Source organism: Varanus komodoensis, unplaced genomic scaffold (genome assembly GCF_004798865.1).
Source record: "Varanus komodoensis strain SLA01 unplaced genomic scaffold, ASM479886v1 scaffold41, whole genome shotgun sequence".
Lineage (NCBI taxonomy): Eukaryota > Metazoa > Chordata > Lepidosauria > Squamata > Varanidae > Varanus > Varanus komodoensis.
The window spans coordinates 7,829,637-7,853,927 of NW_025335954.1; the positions used below are offsets into that span (position 1 = coordinate 7,829,637).

Sequence of the window (24,291 nt, forward strand, 5' to 3'; positions counted from 1 at the left end):
AGGGGAGGCGCGGCTATGGCGGGAGGGTCGAAAACGGCCTCGGGATCGCGCCAACTCTGCCGCTTGCTGCAAGCGGCCGCCGTTCTCTTGGTGCTGTTGTGCGGTGCAGGTAAGGGCGTGGGTGGAGGGAATCGCAGGGTAGCCAACTGTTCAAGCAGCTTTTGCTCCTCCCTTTGGAACGAGGCACTCCACGTGCGGGCATGAGGAGCCGGCGATGCAGCTTCCTCTGGTGGTTTTGGCGCATTAAATCCCGTCCCTCACAAAGGGAAATGTCTTGTAATATCTTGCAGTAGTGAAGTGTGGGGCCGAAACGTGAGTGGAGGGCTACGGGCGCCTAAGTTTCGTGGAGGTGTCTTTATTTAGTCACTTCCTAAAGTTTTCAGAATTAAGGCTCAATCGTATGCACGTTTCGACCGGGGGGGGGGGAGCCTCGCAGGTGCATGCTGGGAGTTGTAGGCCTTTTTTCCGTCTAAACCTAAGTCTGCACGTTAAAGTTCCCTTCTTTTAATGAAGTTTTACCCTCTGTGCAGACTCATTATTATGTAAGTCAACAAGGATCACTTCACACTTATTACTTTTATGACATTTATTACGTAGCAAGTCTGAAAGTCGTCAAAAAGGTCCTGGTAGGATATATAAGAAAAGGGTATTATGATCCTGGGTTTTTGCATTTATATCTTGGGTTTGGTAAATATCATTTAGCTGTAAATTATGGAAGAGGCGCTTACTAGATTTTCTGAGCACAGGCCCTGATGGACACCTGCTAAAAGGCAACATTCACTGAATTTCTGACCCAGCACAAATCTATGCCAGATTGTTGGAAATAATCTTCAGTAAATTCAGTAGAGCTTACTCCTAGTAAGGTCACTTCCTCAGTGCTCAGGAAAACAGATTATAGTTAAAACAATTGAAAATAATGTCTTAGTCCTCATCCCTAAATAAAATAAAACCTAAGTATATCTGACTGCATATGTGCACATTTATCAGTTGTTATCTTTGCCTTTTTTTCTCCATGAATGCATATGTTGGCCCATGTTGAAATTTAGATTGTAGGCTCCTCCTGGCAGGAACCATCTTTTGCTAATGTTACTGTGATGGTGCCAGATGGATGAAAATAATTTCTTTTTCTCTGGGATTCACAACACAATATCCTTGTGTGTGTTCCAGAGTTAGTTCCATTAAATTTAGTGGTCTCGGATTACACCCATTCCCTTGTTTTCTTTAGTTGCAATCTTCAAATTCCAAAGTACTAATGACCTCTGGTGTTTGCTAACTGTGGTTTCATGCAGTTAGTAAGCCCAAAGCCATCAGTATGTATGATATTTTACAGAGTACAAGAGGGTAGATAAGATGATATCTACCTCTGAAGAATTTGCAACCTAAATTTTGCCACATGGTAACAGAAGAAGGAAAGGAAATAATGGAAAATGAGTATATTATTGTTTCATTTACATGTGGTTAGGTTTAGTTAGGGTTCTGCTTAAAGGCTTTATGGGAAAAGTACATTTTGAAGGAAGGAAGGTAGGTGAATTTCATCTGATGGTAAGGGAAAAAGCATCCTTGCCACCTAGCAGAAGATGACCAAGATGTCTTCAGAAGAGAGAGGGGTTACCGTAAGGTAATTTTACTGTAAGGTAATTTGGTTGTCTGCATGAGTTCTATCTAGAACTTACAGCAATATTAGCATGCATCTAAGCAAAACTGATACTTTGGAGCATGTAGTGGCTTGTAATGGGTTGTAGCAATTACTGTTGTGTCTTCCTGAGTTGTTTTCTAGTACGACAGCTCTTAAGATCTTACTATCAGTGATGTGGTTGAGAACCTTTTTTAAAAATCTTCTCATGGTCTCTTGTTGAACATGCTAATCCTGATGCTCAGTTCTTACAAATCATTCTTGTTCTCTCAGTATACAGAGAGCAAACTTGATCCTTGATTAAGAATTTGCCAATATATCTAACACTCTTTTATTTTTTGAACCCTGAAGATGGAGCAGCAGTTCAACTTAAAGATAATCAAATGTATGAACAGAATTCCTCTAAGCAGTTTTGTTACCAGAACCAGATAATACCCAAATGGTATGATATATGGACCAGAATTCAGGTAAGGTTCAGAGTCTTCTCTGTTTCTGGCAGCTACACCTCAGCTGAACTTTTTGCTGTACAAAATTAAAGAGAACTAATCCTAGATTCTGTAAATCTCGGCTAACTAGCTGCATACTGCTTTCATACAAACCAAAAATTGCTCAATTGTCTTCTGTCTCTCAGCATTCCTTCTAGTTCAAAGTGTGTGGGTGATATTAAGTAACAGAGTAGCAAATGCAAAGTAAGAGGTAGTCATGCAGTGATTTTCAAATGGCTGATTTTGAACTATGTGTGCTAGTGAAATACTCTGTTGTGTTACTCAGAGGCCAATCTTACATGTAATCCCAAGTTTCCCCCAACACCTTCTCATTCTCTATCATCAAATTTAGGCTGTCCTGCATCAAAGAGGCCTGTATGGGGAGCTTTGCTCCAAAATAATTTGTATCTTATATTATTAATGATGCTCCAAAGGGGCAGCCCATAGTGGAGGTGGGATGGATTGTCACTGCCCTCAACATGAGATAGGGGAAAGAAATTGGTGACAGTCAAAGACAGACCACTTCTTGTAACCCTGATTATGTTGCACTGTGATGTACAGGTTATCCAGCCTACCCCTGTGCAATTAATGATTTTCTTACTGCATTAGTTATTGACAGATACTTGTTATTTCCCTGATCCATAACATCTTTTTCTTTTAATATTTCACTGCCTTACCAAAGTTAAGGAATATACCTGAGTAGCGAAACATGTCCTGGTCCATTACAACAGCTGAGAGTCACATATGGTGACATGCTAAATGTGCTTAGTCACTTGGATGCCAGGATATAAGAATTCCTGCCATAACCATGTTGTTAATGGTCCATGATGGCTATTGCAACCCCGCCCCTCCCAAGCCCTAGAGTCTGGACTGGCCCTCAGTTGTGAGTTATTGAACTCTCACACGATCTTGGTTTTCACTCTCTTGGTCAGTTATTTGTACAGTGATGTTCAACATTAGAGCAATGCATTTGCCTTTCTTTTTTTCTCTTTCCTCTAATTTTCATCCTTTCCCCTCATCTATTAGGTGAATATGGATGCTTTGTCTTTATAATAAACTTGATTATATCATTCTCCTTTTAGCACCTTTTTAAAGAAGAAATGTTCCTGACTTTCTCATTTTTCAGTGCTCTTTCATTTTCAGTGCTTTCCTCTTTCATCTTTTAAAGTGTGCACTGCATAATTGTACTCAAGTTTGTGCTGGTTGAATGGTGACATTCTGACACTTCGTTATTAAATTTTGGAGCCTCCCCCATTTCATCCCTTGCAGATTCGAGTAAAGAGCACCAAGATGATCCAAGTCATCCAAGTTGAAAATGAGGAGAAGCTTAAAGACCTGGAGGTGTTCAGTATATGGAACTATATTGGCTCCTTTTTCAAAGAGAAGTTTAATGACACCTACATTACTGTAGGAATCTACAGTAATAAAACCTGCTTGAAAGTTATCCTCCTTGAACCAGACTCTAACTATACAATCATCGCTGCTCGTAGTATGTTCTATTTTCCTTGATTTCTGGCATACTGGGGAAGTTCTGTTGGATGGCTATCTTGTATGGCTAAATGCACCAGAGTAAGTTGTTTAGGAACTGTAGCTATCCGACAGTCCGGCTGTCTAGAAGTGTGAGAACAGGACCATAAATGCTCTGGGCACAGAGTAATATTGCAATCTAGAACCTTTTTACCTCATGTTGTGCTAGAAGTATGATGTTTCCCAGAATCAGATTGTGATGCCAACAGCTACAAGACTTCAGGTTAACTGAGGAAATGCAAGTTTTGTTAAGGCCCAGTGACAGGTCCTGTGATGAACTAAAGGTTAGTTTACTGAACTTTTGAAATGGCAGATAGAGATGGGTTTACTGTATTAGACAACATTTTCCTAAGACCTGATGAAGGGGCTGGAACAAGAAGGCTTAATGCTTCTGGGATACAGCCGAGGATAAATGTCATCTCTTGTTTTGTAGCAAAAAAAGAAGGGGTCCAGATTTAGGTCTGGGGAAAAGTGGAAATCCCCCCACCCCCAATTTCTCTCCCCCATCTGACCTATCATTGAAATGTTCCAGGGAAATCTCAAGACTTGTCAACCAATTCAGGATATACCACGTTTGGTATGACCTGTGGCGACTCTTCCTTTGTACGCCAGAACAGAAGGGTTAGTAGGTTCTCTGGTGAGAAATCCAAGATCTAGTTCTGCCTCTCCCCAGCCCCTCTACTTAAGCAAGCATCCGACCCTCAGTAGCAGTGATCAGACTGGTGAGCATACTGAAGAATTCAAGAACCATTTTTTATTTAGTTTTAGCTACTCTTTCCCTTCAAATACGGAAGGGGCAGTAAACTGTCTGGGCATAAAATTGCCTCCTAGCTGAAGACTTTGCTTAGATTTTGTCTCTCTAGCCACTAGAACAGGAGAGACCGTTCACTGCCTCTCAGGTGGTCATTCTCTCTCAAGCCCTGAGAGGCCAAAGTGGCATTTCCAAGAGCAACAGCAAAAGCTGCTTTAGATGGCTGCAGTTTTAAAAATAGATAAGTGATCACCTGATGACTGAAGTTAAAGGGTTCCTCTCATGGGTGGATCTGTAGCAACACTGCTCTGGGCATTGTTGTTCAAACACCATGAATGAAATGAAGGACTGATCTACTCCTGAACATGTTTCATAAAGCCTGAGTTCTAGCCATTGTGGTCAAATAGTCATCTTTTCATTTACCAGAGATGCCCTTCTCTTCATAGGTATTTATACTTCCAGTATATATAGGGAAGATTGAGTAAAATTAGAGCTATCACTTTTTTTCATATGTTATGTAACTGGGTGGGGATGATTTTCTGAAATGCATGCACAAGTCAGATTTGCATAAAATCTGCCTATTGGGACAAGTGGGGTGGTGAACTTATTCAAGGTTACATTTTTTTCCTACAGGGAGGGAAGGTATTACAGTAAGTCCAACACTATTCTTCTGGTATTAAGGATCCCGCCTGGTTAGAAAATCCACTTTTTAAAGCATTCCATGTGAATGGTGGAAGTGCACTTAATGGCTGATGAACAATTTTACCTTCTCTGTCTGGGTACAGCTACTTATGGATATAAGTTTTTTCTGTATATATTGCATAGGATCTTGGCCATTTCAGTACTCAGACACTGTCCACAATTGATGTGCTGCCATATGAGTTTATCTTGGGATTCCTTTTGTTTGAAGTGAGTTAACTGGCCTTAGGCAGTCAAGGTTGTTCAGTTCAGTTGCCTTTTACTTTGAAGGGACATGGATAATGAGAATTTTGACTTTGAGGGAAAGTGCTATTTGTCTTCCAAGGGTTAGTTATGTGCCATACAGCTATTCCAGACAGCTCAAAATGCAAGTCTCGTTCTTATCACACTTGCATTGCGCAGAGGAACATTTTGCTCTGCTCCTAGAAATAACTCTAGATTCATATGGAGAGTATAGGCATTTAGGAATGGCACCTCGCTGGGTGTGTGTAGTATATTTTTTAAAATGGAGAGACACAGAGAAAGTAGACAGCACAATGCTTCTGGCTCAATGTTACATGAGCATTTTTCTCACAGCCATTTTTGCTCGCCTAATACAACCAATCTAGCAGCTCAAAGTCAGTTCAGAACAGCTAACTGATACAGAACTTGTTGCTGTTGTTGTTGTTCTAGTGTTTGATCCCAAGTTCTTCATAATTACATTTCTCGGTCTTATGCTGTTTTTCTGTGCTGAATTGATGAGCAGGTGAGCATTTTGATTGGTGATAGAATTGGGCCTTGTGCTTTACCAATAAGCAGTGCTAATGTTTGTCTGCATGCCAGATCTTTGACAGCTACTACTTCTTGGCTATAAGTATGCAATCCTATGCATGTTGGGGAATGCTGGCAGTTGCAGGGCTTTTTTTATTTCTAAACATGTGTAGGATTGCACCCTGACAGATCAATTTGTCCTGACTACAGCAGGGTCAATGGTTCATTCCCTCCTATTGTGAGGGCATTATTTTTCCTTAACTACTATAAACATGCCTTTGTATCCATGAAATTCCAACATGTAAACTGGTGATACGGATCTGACATGCTTTCAGCAGTGTAATTTTTTACTCCCATTCTGAAACATCACAAGGTTTCTAGGAAGTCAGATCTATATCGTATGAATGCATACATTCTCCTATCCCAAAAGGGACATATTTGGATGTCTTAAGTAAGATAACTAAGCTGGCTTTTAAAGACCATTTTTGGGAAATATGAGCTCATGGCTCTCCTTCCCTTCCGGCTATATTTTTGATTAGCAAGACAATTTTCTTGCAACCACAGAGTTCCACAAAAGAACTTGCCAGGTTACCAGTGACAATCATGGCTTGCTACTGGGCTTTTTTGGTGGTAGTTGGGAACATCAACTCTTGCTGTTCATACTTGCGTTTGGGAGAGGGACAGTTATGAAGTTGCCTATGACTGTTAAGTTGTCTTTCTCCCTGGCTCCTGCAAGAAATTCCACATACTGTTTGCCCTCATTGGAGCACTTCTTGGTCACCTGGCAGCCAGACTGGGGCTCTCTGTCTCCATCTAAAGTGTAGCCAGAAAAGGACGTGCTGCTCCTGCAATCCAATAAATGCCATCCTTCCCTGGATAAACCATGCATATGCTTTTAGCCTCTGTGGGGCCATGACACTTGGCTTGAATTGCTGACTGCTCTTCCTTCCTGGTACTGCTTGCTTTTTCTTTTGCATTGACCTAGTTTCTCCATTCTGTGCATTGCATCCGGCCACAATGTCTCCCTCTGTGTGGCAGGTATGGTGGCAACCACAAGCTTTGGCTGGCTCCTCCTCCTCTGAACTTAACACTAGGTCAACATAAATGAATTTTCCAAACTTTCTAATAGTACAGCACTGGAAAGATAAATGGCCACCTGCGATAACACAGTGGGTGGAGGACTGAATGAAACTTTGAACTTTCAAATGAATGTTTTTAGGCATCATTTACAAATGGACAAATATATGGATATTTGGCCTGTTTTTGTTGAAGCCTATCATAACTATTTTCAGTAATAACAGTATATCTTGCTTTATATAAAATATATAATGGTTCATAGTATGTATTCAGTGTAAAACATTTATTTAAGTCTTATATAAGAAAATTGCAATATTTAATTGTAATTTTATTCCTTCTTACTTTTTGTTTGTTCATTCGTTTGTCTGGGATTGGATTTTGATTTGAACTTCTCAATTAAAAACATTAAGAAAAGGCCAGCCAAAGGTTTTGGACTCCAACAACAATTTGTGTATTCTTAGCCCTCATTCTTATGGCATATGTTGCTGCTTCCAACAGAAACTTTGTGTACATAGATGTTATTTCTGTTCTATAACTGAGATAACTATTGTCTTTGCAGAAGCCCATTTTTCTTCTATTCAGCTGGAGTAAGCATTGGCATGTTTAGTTCACTGTTCATCACCATCTACATATTATCCAGAATGGTGCCCAAGGTGAGTAAAAACTCTTCTATCGGCTGTTCTAAACACTTCAGTAGCAAGCATTCTGAAAGCTACATGCTGAATGCTGGCTTATTTTAAGCAAATTTTATTTTCAGGTGTCCCGTTCAGGCCATCCACCTCTTGAATTTGAGAACATGTAGGCATGCAGGCTTCTCAGTCTGTGCTGTACAAAACTATCACTGGCACAGCTCAGCTATCCACATTGTTCCTTTCCTAATCACCACCTGGAGTTCTTAAGGGATTCTGAGTTTAAAAGGAGTAAATAGTTGAATATATTTTTATACCACTTTTGTCCTGCTTTCTTCAGCTCTTGAGGAAGCTGCTTTTCCTAGGGTTGGCAAAAGGGACACTGGTGGGTCATTGCTTCTAAAGAAACATGACCAGCCAAAACTAGGATGAGCAGACAAAGGAGACTTGTACAGTGGAACTCCTGGGTATGTGCAAATGGCAGCAATTATAAATATTCATTGAGAGGAACATAGAAAACGGCCTGTAAGTAAAGGAGGAATATGCGCTTGAGGTGGCTGGGGAAGTAGGACTTGCCTCCTCACACCATTCTGATCCTTATGGCATCCTGTCTGACTCAGTTTTTGTCTAATATGTGGCTATCCAGAGGAACGTCTTTGCATGCTTTCGTTAGAATCTGTAAAATTGTAATGTCAAAAATGTGTTCCCATTGTGGTAGCAGCACAAGCCCAGCAATTTTGACCAGAGAAATCTGATTTATTTTTGATGTGCTGTGTGTGTATGAACCTTCCTTTTCATGCTCGTTTTGCTAAGAGGGTATTGTGTCATGTGGATCCCTATCGGTAACCTGAAGAGAGATACTCTACACATAAGTTTGCCGCTTCTCTCGCTGTTGTAAGAAGCAGGTGTTATATGCCCAATGAATTGTTTCACATAATTAGGAGTAATAGGCGTTCCACCCAAAGAAACAGTGCTGTGCAAGTCCTGGTAGGAGGAGTTCAAAGAAAGAAGCTTTGGTACTGCACATGGCAATTGCATAGCAGCAGCATGTGCCGCTCTTTGAGCAAGTTGAACTGTCTGCTCATTCTAAGAATGCCAAAATCACTTGCTTCTAAGACAGTTGTGGCTTAGTTATTTGAAGTGTTGAATTTGTTTTCCAGTTTTTATCAGTGTTTTATATAAATATTTTAAATAGACTGTATTTAAATGTTTGTTATGTTTTAATGTATTTCATTTTCTTCTATGCCAAGTAGTAATTGTTTTAAATCTATGAATCTTATGATAATAGACTGTTCTTTCTGGTTCTTAGAAAAGTCCCATCTACCTCATGCTTTTGGGAAGCTGGTCTTTTTCAGTCTACTTATTACAGCTCGTCTTCAGAAACCTGCAGGAGATCTGTAAATTATACTGGGAATACCTACTGGGTGAGTGCTGGCCCTCCTGATCTCTAGATCAAAACTTCACAGCCTCAGAATGTTTTGTATATCTCTAAGCAAACCTGCTTAGGAAATCCTGGGAGTTTGTTTCCTAAAGCTTCCATACTTCATGAAGTATATAACTTCTGAAATGTGTTGTCTTCTAGTTCGCTTGCATAATGCAGGTCATTAAGGCCCATCAAACTCAGACAAAAACGCTCAGCAAACTCTGGACATGCAGGATTTGAAGTTACAGAAAATCTGATATTTTGTCTGTCACTCCTTGGTAGTACAAGGTGTTGGGAATGTGCACTAAGGAAGAAATTATGGCATTAGTGTTACTGATGGATTTCATACATTCTAAACACAACTTGTTGAGGCTGCTAGTTGTGCAATTTTTATTGTTGGTCATACAAAAAACCATCTTGGGCTTCAGCTAAATGGTTTCTTGTGTGTGTGTGTTTATATGTTGGTGGGAATGAGGGGAGGAGTTATTGTAATACCTTATGTTAGGACAAGCATGCAACACAAGTACACAAGACATCTGTCTAATAGCACTCGTTCTTGATTGTCATTCTATCTATTTGAAGATTATTTTTGGTTCAGAAACTTGCAAAAGTAAAAAAGATCCAAGTTGTTGCTGCTTTCTATATTCTGTAACAGGAGGACTGATACATTCTAAACCAACCTCTTATTTTTGGCTGAATTTTCAGTGTATCTCACTTCCTAGCACGGTCCATTCATTCATACTTTTATACTCACTCATTCACTCACTGGGAAGGGTGATGAATCCAGGAAAAATAATCCTTGCTGTGCCTTTCTCTTCTTTTTTATCTCCCCTCCACAGGCTACCTGATTGTTGTAGGCTGTATCAGTTTTGGCGTGTGCTACAAATATGGCCCTCTGGAGAATGAACGCAGCATCAACCTCCTCTCTTGGGGTCTGCAGCTCCTTGGCCTGTTGCTCCTCTACCTGGGCATTCAGATACGGCAAATCGCCATCGCCTTGATCATAATTGCAATCTGTACTAAAAACCTGGAGTACCCAGTCATATGGGCCTATGCCGTCTACAGGTGACAGATGGGAAGCATAGCCATTTTTCCACCTAGATGGCTCATTCCAGTGAGAGCTGTGTTAATAGTTTAGTAGGAGGTGTGTGTGTGTGTGTGTGTGTGTGTGTACATGCATGTACTCAGAACAGAGACTTTTGACATTGCTAGTAAGATTTCTTATCCAGCAGCCACTCAGTATATAGCTCGGTCCATTCTAAGTCTATAGTTCAGTTGTATTGTTTATAACCCTGGGCGAGTCTTCTTCAGCCTGATGCCCTGCAGTTTATCTGGGCTACACTTCCAGAATTCCTGACCATTGGTCATGCTTGCTAGAGCTCATGTGAATTGGAATCCAAAACATCAGAAGAGCATCAGGTTGGGGAAGGCTGCCTTAGGCCAGTACAATGTAAGTGAGTGGTTTCAGTCTGTCTATAAATTAAATAGGGATAACTACTTTTGCAGAGGCCTTTAGAGGGATTTGGCAACTTATCCAAGACACTACAAATCAAAGGAGGTAGCAAGCTGAATCGGCTCTCTTTAGGGGCTTATATTCATACAGTCAAAATTAGTTGACTGCCTCTGTGCCTGTTTATGCCAGAATCTGGACACCTTAGTAGAGAACAAGTGGCTCAGCGGAGGGTGGTGATAATTAAAATGTTTTATAAAGAACCTACCATTTTGAGGAACTGTACAGAAATGAAGAAACAAGGGAGCTTGTCCCTGCCCACAGTCTCACAAGTTATGAAGTGGGGACCAGAATGGGGAGGCTAGTGAGAAAGGAGCAAAGTCAGCTATCAGTTCATGAGGGTATAGAAAAAGAAGTTATGTTTCTTCTAATGACTATTTGGAGTGGCAGGTGAGGAGACAGTTTTGGGGAAGGAGGAACCAGATGTCAGTTTGTCCTAGCACAGTCAGTGCAGTGGAATGGGCCTCACTGTCTCCTTCCTCTGGATGATGCTGAAAGAAACTTGGTCTGAGAACGGAGCAGCTGATACTGTTCAATATGGTATTAGGTATTAAGGCACAGTTTGCTATCCAATCATGTCAAAGGCTTATCCAGGATGCTAAGAGTAGAATATGAATAAATGGATAGATAACAGATTGTGACTGTTCAGTCAAAAAATACCACTAGGTGGCACCTGCAAAAGGGCATTTACAAGATAGATGAGAAAACTTGGCATTTTCTTTGGAAGCCTGGACCCTTATCTAAATCTCTTCCTCTGTGGGATGGTCACAGTTCAATAGGACCGTTCAGCAGCGCATTTGAGAGCAATTTATCCAGCGATATCTTAAAAGGTGGTTTGGCAGATACCTTAAAGTAAAGCACTTCTTTCTTACAGTAGTGAAGACAAAGTTGACATGAGACTTGTCAAAGCATAAATGCTTAGAGTTAAAACCAAATCTCTTACACATGTAAGAACAAAATCTGGATTTGGTCTCTGGGTCTTCTGTAAGAAAATTATATGCAAGGCTGAGGCCTGTTCACATGCCTGAAGACCATACATTTGATTATAAAGCATGCCATTCCACTGAACCAGAGTGAATTATATTTGTACAGCATGACACTTGGTTTGAAAGAACCATCATGATAATCTAGTAATAGCAGCACAAGGAAATTTCTCCCAACAAGACCTTGTCTTAGCTTTTGGCAGCAGTTAGTGCCTTTGGCCTTGAGCTTGACATGAATGTAGGATACAACTGGGAAAGAATCTGGCCAAACACTGTCTCGTGAGCTGCTTGGGAGTTGTTCCAAGGTGCCAAACTTTGACGTTCAGATTGTGGCTGCCAATAATGCCATTGGTATTCTAGCAGGAAGCTGCTCACAGCCAAAAAAAAGCCCAGCCCTCCACGTCTGCTAACTGAGGAGGAGTACCGGATACAAGGGGAAGCAGAGACACGCAAAGCCCTGGAGGAGTTGAGGAAGTACTGCAACAGCCCAGAGTTCTCTGTGTGGAAAACAGTCTCCCGCATCCAGTCTCCAAAGAGGTACTGCCTTAGAAGATCAGCAAATGGGAGGGGTGAGCTACATTGTGCTATGGGAATCTTTTATCATCTAGCAGCCTTAAGAAGGACATCCAACTTGCACACCCAGCTGTGGGAGAGAGGTGGATCTAGAGTGCATAGGAGAGGTCATTCAGAACTGAAACTGGATTTCTTTTCTGCCAGCTCTGTATGCCCAGAGCATTTACCATATGGATGCTCCTTATTCTTTGGATAAAATTTATATATTCTATATGGACACTTTTTTCTGTTAGAATAAAATCACCTCCTAAAATAACTACCATGAAAGCCATAAGCAACTCAACTGGTATATTAAACAGTCCATCATATACCGAAAGAAATCTTAACATCATGTCATTTAGTCAACAGCATTGGCATTAGGCAACTCTCACTGAGGAGCTTTCCATAACTGGGAGACCAGCAACAAAAAGAGCCTCCTTGTAATCATCCCCCAAACCACCTTTGGGGGAAGCACTTGGAGAAGGTCCTCAGATGCTGATCACAGGGTACTAGGTTTATCCTAGGCAAGGGCACTGGACCTGGGTCTTACAAGTTTTCTTGTGTACATGCTACATACAATAAGGCTTTCACCCGTCCACAGATGTAATCTGGACTTCATCTTACACTTGCTTATATGGCAAATACATCAGAACTCTGCTGCATGGCACAAGTAGTGGTCAGGGAACAGCGGGTTGCTGCAGCGGCCTCACTGCTCTCTTGTCTTTCCTCCAGATTTGCTGATTTTATAGAAGGTGCCTCACATGTCATCCCCAATGAGGTCTCTGTCCATGAGCAGGAATATGGGTTGGGGAGTTCCTTTCTGGAGGAACAGCTCTTTGAAGAGGGCAATGAAGAGGAAGGTGAGGAGAGAGACTACGGCTTTGATGAGGAGGATTGCATGGACATCTCATGGCCCCAGCTTCACCAAAGTTTCCAAAATAGAACTGACTGGCATTCAGACAATTGAACAGGGGGAATTACACTTTTGCTGCTCTCTTGTGCCTGTGTGTGCAAAGTGTGTGTATATGACATCTGCCCAACAATGGGTGGTTGCTTGTTAAACTCTGGGAAGGGATGGGTAGTGCAGGCTATTAAAGTCCTGCCATCCATTCCAGTGACTGAACTGAATGTGAACTGAAATGCACTTGAGACGGACCACAGTGTCCAGAACCAAGTGTTTTTTGGACTACAAATTGACCAGAACTGAGGGCCACCTGAGGTGAATAAGGTCAAGCAATGTGATGGTTCATGGCTATTTGCATGTAATGGTGAATTATTTCATCTTGACAACAGGCCACTGAGGTCTTAAAAGAGTTGGTGTCTAATGTCCAGCTCAATCTGACATAACTTACATCATGCCTTGTTCTTTGGAAGGACATAGTGCTGCCCTCTGAGGCCAAGCACTGTATGGGGTCTATGATAGTTTGTTTCTTGCTCCAGGACCCCCTGAGCTTGCTGTTCAGTGAGCAATACTTGCTTATTTCATTACTTTTCAAACACTTCTGGATTCAGCAGTTGACCTAGACTCTGTGTGTTGGCTGAATCTGAATTTTGTCTACATGGAAATAAGCTATGACGACAGTGTTATTTTGTTTTTTTAGTTTGTGTGTATGTTAGCTTGAAGCTTTCCCCAACTTAGTGGGACATGGAGATTGATGACTGTTGCTGAAGATCTTGTCACACACTCTGCACAACCAAGTATCCCTGTATCTCAGATACATGTGCACCATCCCCCCAGTGAGGATAAATTTATTTTTAATGATGTGCCTTGTGAAAGGGAATTGCTTCAGCTTGAATGCCTCTTGTGTTGAATGTATTAGGCATCTTGTAGAGCAACTTGGATTTTTTCTTCCCTTGGGTAGCCAGTGCTTTGAGTTCCACAGCAGGACTGCCTGGATGTGGACCTACTTCACAGGTAGTCCATCTTTGCCCTAGCGGTAATTCATGTTGCTGCAATTTTCTACGTGAGTGTTCAATAGAAGCTGAGTGAAGTTTTGGTAGTAGGGAACTTCTTGCAACAGGTGTTACAGAGTACAGCTCCCCAAAGCTGCTATTCATTATCAACAAAAACTACTGTTCCTCTTACTGGTCCTGCTATTTGCTCTCAACAAAGATTACTGGGCCTAGGATGGGATTTAAATTATGGCTTCTTGTTTTAAAGCATTTCCTCCCTCCTCTGTTGTTGTGAGATTTGCAGATCTGATGCTGTATTTTCAGTTTTACCTTCCAGCTTGCTTGCTTGCTTGCTTGCTTGCTTGCTTGCTTGCTTGCTTGCTTGCTTTCTTTCAACTTTGCTGAAATTGGGTATGGAGGGACTTGCTCTTTTATCAGCAGGGGTTCAGTATAAGCTAACAGAGAACCTGAAACTGTTTTGACTAAGCCTGCAAAATTCTGCCACCGCCTCTTATGTTATAGAACATGTGTTTTTAGAAGGCATGCTTCTAAAACCAGAATTAAAAGACATACTGCCTTCCTGTTTACTGTCTTTTCAAATTTAGAGAGCTTTACAGAAAAATATAGCAAAGGTCTACAATTTCAACATGGATGTTTTTCCTGCCATCATTGAAGTCTGAACTTCCAAGAGTGCCTGGTATGGGGCTCTCTGAAGTCCTTTCATGAACAGATTTCTCAAAATAGAACTACTGGCACATCAGAACTTGACAGGTTAATTGTGCCTTAGTGTTTTACTTACTCTCTGAGTAACACGGGAGAACAAAATGGGTGGGGGGATGTAACTTTTGTCACACCTGTTTTGGGAGGAAATGTCATAGGGCTGCCAGTTCTGTAGCATCCTCAGTCACTGTTGTGAAGACAGTATGATCCATCCTCTTGGTTTTTTTAGTTTAAAAATTAGAATGGGAGAGTGAATTGCTCATGCCATTTGCTCATACTAGAGAGATCAAATCAGTCAGAAAAGTATCTGACCTACAGTTATACCTATAATACACAAATTATTTAAAATTTAAAACAAGAATGTTGCTTCCCACTTTATGAAAACCATTATGTGCAAAATGGCACTGTTGTCTTTCCCATACATTGGCACTAAAGGAAGTGCGGAGTTCTCCAACTTAAGTTGGCTAAAATTCACTTTATGAGCAGGTCTAAATATTTGATCAATGCAATATATCTTGTTCACTGTGGAATATAGGCTATGACAGATTCTTGGAGTATCTCCTAATACAGATCAAATTTCCTCTAGACATTACTCTTAAATTATTCTTGTTGGCCTGTTTTTATTTGAGATACATCAATATTAAAAATAAATGTATTTTTGACAAAGAATGTACTCTACACTGTGGTCTCAATATTCTTTTGGGTTGTGAGGGCTATTTTTAATCAAGCCATAAAGCTTTCTTGTGGGATGCCATGCAGGTGAATAGACAATACTGGCCTTATCTGTGCACACGTAAGTCTTAGGACAAAAAGCCTCTGCTTAAGGTTGGTCATAAAATGTTTGCCTTTTGGCTGTTCAGAATAACTGTTTGTTCTGAGAGTTTAAGAATTTCCTTCCATGTTGCTGTTACTCAGAAGGTTGGTTGATGTAAGTACTTCCTTTGATACGTTGTCCATTTGAAATTTTAAGTGAATTCACTGAAAAGGATTTGGAGGGCCACAAGTTGGTGAACTATGATATGCGAGTCAAGTGATGGACTTACCTGTGAGCCTCTCTTGCGTTTGGCAAGACACAAACTGGGAGCTACCAGGTTTATTGTGTGTCTTTAAAGTGATGGTGTTATCTTAACCCTATTGTCCTGATCATACTAACTGAACAGGAAGCTCAGTACTGGGGAAGTACTTGAACTATCTCTAAATGAACCCTAGATGTATATGTCAAGAGTGAGCAACTTGTATGTCAAAATATCTGAAGTGTTACCAAAGCTTTAGTCAAGGTTGCTGGGTGAAGGGATTTTTGTCAAAAATACGTGGAGGGTCACAGTGTGCCCACCTCCATTCAGAACATCTTCCAGATGGTGGCAAGTTGTGTACTTTCTGGCTATTACTCTTTTTCAGCACTGTGCTTGTCCGCTTCTGTTGGCAAGGAGTGGTCTAGATGAAGTACATGCAGTTTCCATGTGTTTATTGCAGATGTAAGATTTGCAGGCAAACTGGACTCAGCACTGAACGCATGTGATCCAAACACAAGAAAATCATTGAACTTAATTTTGGATCTGCTGTGGTTTCTTAGCTGTAGCTGGCCCAGACCTAAACACAGTGTGCTTTAAAAAGTTGCATTTAGGTGACACACTGCTGAGACAAGTTGGTGGTGTTGTGTACAAGTCTTACAAGCTAAGTAGGTTTCCAGACAGGGTTTCTAATTGGAAGAAAAAGATCCTGAAATGCCCATATCCTCAACCATGAACAATCTTGCATAGCTTTCTAAACTTTCAGACTTGAGCAGGCATTGCTCTTATAAAGTTTTTAATCCTGAGGTTTAGAAACTTGCTTTTTTTCCCCTGAAGCTGTTGAAAACTGCATCCTATGCCAATTTTTCCACTTTATCTAGAGTCCTTCCCAACTGTTCCTGAATAATCCAGCTCCAAGACCGCAAGATACTTAGAGGAGCAGGCAACCAAATGTTCGTTCCTTGCATTTGGCTCCTTTCTCTACCCCATCCAGGTGAGTTAATTTATAAGAACCCTGCTCATCAGGAATATATGCAAGAAAAGTTTACAGTAACACAGCCCTTCAGCCCATGCCCACCCTCCCTGGACAGGAGATTGTCCTTCTGTTACGTTTTTCTGCTTCCAAGCACTCATGTTTTAGGTAATGATGAGCTGGGCAATCATACCCACGAAGGTGCCCTACCCTTCCCATTTTTTAGAAAATTAAGTTTCTTACTGGCAGCTGAGACTCTAGCTGTTGTCATAAACTTGTCTCTAGGGCACAGTTGAAGCTTAGAAACATTTGAGAGAGATTTGGATGGCAGATGCTTTCATCTGCAGTACCTCCATTTTGTGGAGGTATTCAAATATCCAGAGACTTGAAAACTTTGCCTGTTCTTGTTCTAGGGGCAGTGCTGCAAGTATTTAATTTCCTTCCAGATGAGCACAGTGGAGAAACCACAAATGGTCTCTATGTTTACACAGTGCATGAAGGGATGAACAGGTAGCTAGACTACTAGAATGTAAGACAGCATCCACTTGGAGCACCTTTGAATGCCAGAAACAGAACTGGAGCCTTCACTTTCACTTCCAATCTTTCAACTTCGTTTTGCTTTGCAAGCACATGCAAGAACAATGGCTGCAGCCTTTAACTTGATAACAGTAGCCTCCAATTTTAATAGCCCATTTAGTGGCAAACAAAACTGAGAAATAATTGTTGTCTTGAGTATGCTGTGAATAAACAGTCTAGCCAGCTAAGAGAAGTACTTGCCAATGAAAATGAAGTTTTGAGTATAGCTCTAATTGCCAAGTGCAGTTACAACCCCTTAGTTGTTTTCAAATGTTTATTGCAGGAAGGGATTTTTAAAACCCTTTTCAGTTTCTTTATGGGGAATCTTCACAAGACACAACATGTCATTCACAGAAAGTAGCAGCAAGCTCTAATAGTTACCAGATTTATTGTAGCCATTGAGTGAAACATACAGCAGCCAAATTCATCCTCTCCAAATGCACAAGTTAAAGACCCTTGTAGAGAATAGGGAAAGATCCATCATACACTGCTCCTTGGTATGGAAGGCAGCCTCAGACCTTCCCATCAGCCATTCCTACCATGCACAGGTAGCCCTCCCTGTTTTCTGCTTGTGTGGAGGTCATTAAGCAACTTGGAGGTGAAATTGAGAAAAAGGCAGGTTTTGGTATGAAGGGGTTCTTCATGAGTGTCGACCCAAAGTGCATCCACTATTCTTCCCACCATCTTGTTCTGACTGTAGGTATTGACAACAGAATGAAGACCTGTTCCGTGCCCTGTTGGGCTCTCCACTGTCGCCTACTTCATCCTTTTCACAAAGGCTCCTCCTTTCATCACATAACTTTTCCAGTTCTTCCTAGCCACATCCACCTTGGCTTAGTCTGGTCGACACTAGCTGAAACTTTGTACTACCTTCCAAGCACTCTTGAGAACTGTATGCACACCCATCCCAAGCCCAGTATCTGGCAACTCATGTCCCCCTTCTGGTTTAGCACCTGTGATACATGCCACATCTATCAAATAGAGTTGGTTAAGGTGCCAGTGCAGTCATCGATAGCTTATTCAACAAAGCATCTTCAGTCGTGGAGTTAAAAGCTTCCTGTCTTGTCTGCTGTTGCCCTGAAGCAGCCCCTCCAGGCGGCTCCACCCTTCTGTGGGTTGTCATCAAACACAACAGCTGCTCCAAGGTTACACCAGGGAATGCAGGCAGCAGCCACACAATAAGTTAAAAGCAAACACTTCTGTGACCATTCTAGTAGGGAGATTCCTCTTAATCGAATCTCTGCTGCTGAAGTGCTGCGTACCCCGCAACCCCACTCAGTCACTGTTTCCAAGCAGGCAAAGGGGGGTTTTGTCCAGCTCCTCCAACCGATGGCCCCTCTTATCCACACACCAGCATTGGCCTCTCTTCTGCCCTTTGGATGTCCGACACTAAAGAAAGACATTAACAGAAAAATGATACAGCCAGTCATCAATTGCAACACCAGCATCCTTGAATCTTTAAGGACTAGAAGCAGCAGCTTCTAGGGAGATTCTGGAATTCTTTACTTGTGATTGATTGGAAAGTGCAAGATGAATGAGCCAAAGAACAATCTCAGCTAGAAGTACAATTAGGAGAAGTGGGAAAAAAATCAAGCTGAAGCTGAAATTTTATCCTAAAAGCTTTGCCTGCCCAGCCACATGCACCTCTTGTGTTTTGCCCTAACAGGAAGGAGGCAAGCCTGGAGCAGTAACTTGCACCAAGATGTACTGAGCAGTTTCTCCCAAGGGCAGGCAAATCTGACTTCCTTCAACTCACCTCCACTGGGAGTGATCCCACCACAGCTCTGCAAAGGGGAGGTAATATCTTTCTCCCCCTGATAAGGAGCAACTGAATTATAGTGTACCCATCACAAAGATCAAGCAGATGACCTAGTCCACTATTGTCGATCTGGTTCTGGTGTGGTTCATGTAGTGAAAGTTCTGTCAAAGGCTCACCATTTCATGCCTTTTTTTAGTTGAATGGACCACCGACTGAAGCTGGGATACCTCTCTGCAAAGCCTCAGGTCTACTACTGCAACCCAAGTTTTAGAAGCCACTTCCAGGTCATCTCTCTTTGCAGTTATAGAATTGATACAGGGTACAGAATTCAACATTCTGAACATCTTTCCTTTTAATTATTGAGATGCAAGTGTGTAATTCCTCAGCAGCAGAACAACCCTATGCAGTTGTATGCTCAACTGCCTGGATCCCCCGCCCCAGATAGACAAGGTCCAATCAAACAGTCCTCTTCATGAGGAACAGTTACAGGACACTTCCTAGATTCAACAAGATCCACGCTAAGTTGTACAAGCTAAGTAAGATAGAATAAAAGGAAAAACTATCATTCTGCCATTTCCAGCTATCTTCTCCCAATCCCTTTCCACCCCTCATATCTTCTGGCTAGTTAGAGGTTGGAGATGGGCTACCTACAACAGAAAATGGTAGAAGAGACCCTTCCAGAATGGGCTGGCCAGTGAAAGTGTGTTGGCAGGCTGGTTGCCCAAGCCCTGTACCTTTCCTTCCTAGGATATAGCCAGGCTCTTGGCTTTTCTCCGCAGTGAGGAAGGCAACAGTAGTGCTTCCACCTCAGCTGTTCTCTAACTAGGAAGCAGCTCGGCCCTTGCCTTCTTCACAGCAGCAGCAAAGAGACCAATGGGGTTGCTACCACCTCTCCATGTGCTCCCTAAACTGGGGAACAGCCAAATGACTGAGTTCATTGCAGCAGGTGCACAGAGGACCTAAATGCTCCTGCCCTCCAAGCTACTCTTTCCTCTACATGACTGTAAATAAGGCTGCCAGATTCTCGCCTTGGGAAGACTCCCAAATTCTAAGCAGGCTTTCCTGCACATACCTCTGCTAAGCAGGGGGCAGCTGGTCCAAGAGGCCTTATTTGCCCTTGGCACCAAGTACACCTCAGCTGGTCATCCGATTCTTCCCCGCTCTTGCCCTGCAAGGCTTCATTGGTTTCTACATTCCCTCAGGCATGAAGAACAGCGTCTTGCACTTCTCTCTGGAAAACTGATGCAGAGTTCTGTCCATCACTGCTGCCCCCACCAACATCTTGCCTCTGCCCATCTGGAGTTCAGGGCAAAACATGGCTGATAACACCAGAACAACAAAGAGCTGGGGAAGGGAGAAGTGACAGCACTGCCGGGTGAGTGTCCATTGGATCCATCCTCAGAATAAGCATTAGACTGGGTTCCACATGGTCGAGTCCAGGTCCCCCTTGGTGCCAGACTAGTCTCATCCCAATGTTTTTGGCTTGGGTGAAGCAGACTGACATGAGACAGGAAAGCAAGAAGCCTCACTCTACGTGGCACCATGATTCTGTCTGAGAAAAAGCAGGGCCATCTCTGCAGCTTTATTTCATTCTAGGAAATCATACATTTTGATTCCTGGGTCAGGGAAATGGTGTGCCAGAGATTTATCCTGGAGTCTACTTTTCACCCCATGGACATGTTTCTGGTTTTCTCAAGGGCTCACAACATCAGGCTACATTGAAGATGATTATCTCCAGGACAATGGAGCAGTAGTCTCTCTCCCTCTGCATCGGAGATGCACAGAGGGTCTACTCTAGTTTTCTTTCTTGGTTCCCCAGAGGAGTGGGAAGACCAGATATTTCAGGTCCAGAATGGCCCATCTGACCCTGCAGGTTCCTAAACTTCAGATACAGAGTCAGACATTTCCAGCACGGGCCCCTGCTGTTTGGCCTGACATCAGCTCCCAGAGTTTTCATCAAAGTTTTGGTGACCCTGGTGGCCCATCTATGGACGGGAGAGGGCACCTACTCTACCCTACTTTGACATCATCCTCATCAAGTTTTTCCTGGTGGAAAAGGATACAAGAAGTTCAGACAACAGTAGACTCTCAACAGCTGTGGACTTATGGCAAATCAGGAGGAAAGTGCTATGGTTTATCCCAGTCTCTATAACAGTTGGAACAGGCACAGAGTCTATATGTGGAATGCACAGAGACTTCAAAGAATGGTGTCTGACCCAACCTTCCCAAAAAATTGTCCGTAAGAGTCAGTCGGGCAAGTCCAGCCAGGAAGGTCCATATAACCAATGCCAGACTGATGGGATAATAAGCACATCTGGTGGCCCAGGGAGTGTGGTCTGCACAGGGGTTCCAGCTTAGCAATCTTCTACAATTGAGAGCCAAAAAACTGGCACTTTTCTATCTTGAAGCCAGGATCAGCAGCAGCTGTGTGCTGATTGGAACAGACAGTATGTCAGCCAAAGCTTTTTTAAACAAGCTCAAAGGTGCATAATCAGGAAGGCAAGACAAGGAAACCTCAGAGATACCGAACTGGGCAGCGGAAAATCTTTTTCATGGCAGTCCATCTTGCAGAAACAGCACAAATGAAGACTGGCTGAGCAGCTGAAAGGTTCTGGAGCTTACACTCTGGCTGTTCTTATGTAAAGTTCTGATCAGAAAGCTCTTCATGGATCCCTTCACCACACTGGAAAATGCCCATATGTCTCTCTCCATGTTAAAAAAAACCCTTGTGCAGGGGTAGGAGTGGATTTCCTGACCAGTCTGTGGCCCCAGGGATTCCAGCGCCATGTATTTTCTAACACAGTCAAGCAGCCAAAGTGCTCCTGGAAGCTCTACACTGGCCACAGAGACCATGATTCATGGATGTGGTGGACCTGATCATTCAGGGAAGCTAGCACCTTCCTGTATGCAGGAACTTGGAATCTTGGATCCCTTGGTGCGTTCCAGAGACAGAAATTTTTCAGTTCACTGCCTGGAGATTGAGTGGAGGTGCACAGGCCACCTTGCATAGTCAGATGAGGTCTTTAACCCTTTTTGGCCTCTCAGCATACATCTGGTGTACAATGATACATCAAAGGCCTCGTTTTCTTGGTATCAAGACCCAAATAGATTGCAGGGAAGACAGATTAGCCATTAGTTCTGCAATTACTTCAGGAAGGACTGCTAAAAAGGCTCAGGGCTAGCACACTTACATGCCGGTAGCAGCTTTGAACAATGTTTTAAGCTGCAACAGGATGGGGGTCATTTGCTAACCCTCTCCACATTTGGTGATTTCTTATGGAGTCAACCTTCCATGGATTCTTCCTAGTTTTCCCACAAGGAACCTGACAGGGGTTCTTGAAACTCTGATGGCACCTTGATTTGAGCCATTGAACACATGTCCCATTAAAATTTTGATGATTAGGACTATCTTCCTCACAGCTAACACTTTGGCCACCTGAGGTGAGGGTGTTGTTCACTGACTCCTAGTTTTGTGTGCTCCATCAGGTCAAAATGGTACTTTGAGTAGATCCATCTTTTCTGCCTAAGGTTATATATTTTTCAGCAGGTGATTTTGCCCTCCTTTTGTCCCAGTCCAGTCCATCCCCAGGAGAACCACTTGTGTGCAGGGCCCTCTGCTTTTACCTGGACAGGATGGCTGCTATCAAGCAGACATGGGCCTTAGTCTAGACTACCTAGACTAAGGAGGGGTCAGCATCTACACTTTTCAGGTGGCGTATCGCTCTCTGGGACAATGTCTTTGAGAAGCGACCAGGACAACTACCTTCCATGGCAATGCCTCAGTGGAGAAGATCCCAGCACACCTTTGCCAAGCAATACTGACTTTTTCTTCTTCCACAGGTGCTCCTTTTGGTGGAAGTGTTAGGCAAGGAATGCATATTCAATTATATGTGCACCTCCCAGGGAAGGATTGCTTTTGTCATGGAATGCCCTCCAGAAGATACAGAAAGTACAAATTCATGATAACAGATTTCCCTTTTTACAAAAAGCTGTAATGAATAGTGTAATGACAGGATTTTGATTTTATGTTTATAGAGCTATAATTTAAACCCACATTTTTGTGATGTCTTGCGGCAACATAGAACAGTTTTGTTCTTAATAGCAGAGATGCAATTTTTCAAGCAAAAATTCTTTGGCATTAGCTGGGATGGAGGAAAATTGCATTAATGGTTGTAGCTGCTGGTTGCAGCTATCTAGGAGAGAGGGCAAAGCACTCTGCATATGCTCCCAGACATCTTTTTTTCTAATCCATATATTCCCTCCCTGATGTTTGGCTCAAGTTAAGCCCTGCTTCCAAGGGAGAAAAAAAGTGAAAAGGAAATAAAAATAAAAGAAGGGCAAAGCCAATGAATAAGGGCAAATGTTGAAGAATGACAGTGCAGATGCTGGAAACTGAATGGCTTATTTCTTGTTCAGCAAGTCCCAAGTGGTCCAGGAGGCATACAGATGTATTTGTGTCTTCAGGCCAGAGAAGTAGCACTCGTGCTCCTTTTACTTCAGATGTACACATTCACTTTAGGAAGGGAATGTGCATGACCCTGATTGGCTAGCCCTGCATAACATCATGAGGCCAACCCAACCCACCCTTCAGAGCATTTTTTTTCTTTTTTCAAAAAGCAGAAGCAAACCAATAAATGAATGGTGTGCTGACCTAAGGCATTGGGGTGAGGGGCTGAATCCATGTGCAATTTCCACTCAGTACTTGTGCTAATGAAGCAGGCCTCACCTGACTGGGAAAATATCTACAATCCCTTCTGGGTTTGGTTACGTTTGTATGCACTCAGAATAACTTCAGACTCTGCCACTACTTAGCCCTGCCCTCAGCAGTAAAGGTGTAGGAACTGGAGAACGAGGAGCTCACTAGGCCCTGAATTCTGCCATTCCTGCTGTCCCCTCAGCGAAGCCAGTGCCCATGAAGGCAGGAATGACACAGAGAATGCTAAAAGCCCAAGCAGTACAGGGAAGCTCATGGGGCAAAACGAGTGAGTGGAACGGACAGGGGAAAAAAACCAAGGACAAGAATGACAATCCTTAACAGTAATGGTCACAAGGGAGTCTATGCCACTGAATTCAGCAGGATTTACTTCCACACAAACATTCACCAGTTTGCACTGCAAGAGTAAACAAGGAGGGCAGCCAAGGTCCTCTATTAAGTAGCACACGTGGAAGGAACAGAATCCCTCTGCTAGCCCTCTTCAGCAACGCAACCACCAGCTCCATTTGTACAAGCATCAGTTGAGCATCAAGCATTTGGATTCCAACACCATATGTAACTGTGGAGTTGGGCAACTTGATGCCTTCCAGATATTTCAAACTATCACTCCCACAATCCCTGGCCACT

The 24,291-nt window shown here is 42.6% G+C and overlaps 2 protein-coding genes across 5 annotated transcripts in view; one reads left to right on the top strand and one right to left on the bottom strand.

The window, feature by feature from the left end:
* On the top strand, window positions 1-19,566 carry NEMP1 (nuclear envelope integral membrane protein 1). 4 transcript variants are annotated; one of them, XR_006415986.1, is made up of 11 exons: window positions 1-109; window positions 1,985-2,100; window positions 3,388-3,607; window positions 5,768-5,840; window positions 7,482-7,575; window positions 8,861-8,975; window positions 9,814-10,039; window positions 11,828-12,004; window positions 12,752-12,879; window positions 16,524-16,636; window positions 18,858-19,566. XR_006415986.1 is itself a non-coding variant. In XM_044443182.1 (10 exons), exons 1-10 carry the CDS (start codon window positions 16-18, stop codon window positions 16,547-16,549), a joined length of 1,269 nt encoding a protein of 422 aa, XP_044299117.1. In that variant the 5' UTR covers window positions 1-15; the 3' UTR covers window positions 16,550-16,699. The 4 variants fall into 4 exon arrangements, 3 of the variants coding, with proteins under 3 accessions (XP_044299117.1, XP_044299115.1, XP_044299116.1); XM_044443182.1 differs by lacking the exon at window positions 18,858-19,566 and having other exon boundaries at window positions 16,524-16,699; XM_044443180.1 differs by lacking the exons at window positions 16,524-16,636; window positions 18,858-19,566 and having other exon boundaries at window positions 12,752-15,301.
* IGFBP6 (insulin like growth factor binding protein 6) overlaps window positions 17,562-24,291 on the bottom strand; it is an 18,143-nt gene continuing 11,413 nt past the window's right edge. Inside the window, exon 4 of the mRNA XM_044443126.1 lies at window positions 17,562-18,580. Coding sequence (XP_044299061.1) covers window positions 18,467-18,580 — 114 coding nt within the window. The 3' untranslated portion in view covers window positions 17,562-18,466. The remainder of the gene's footprint in view (window positions 18,581-24,291) is intronic.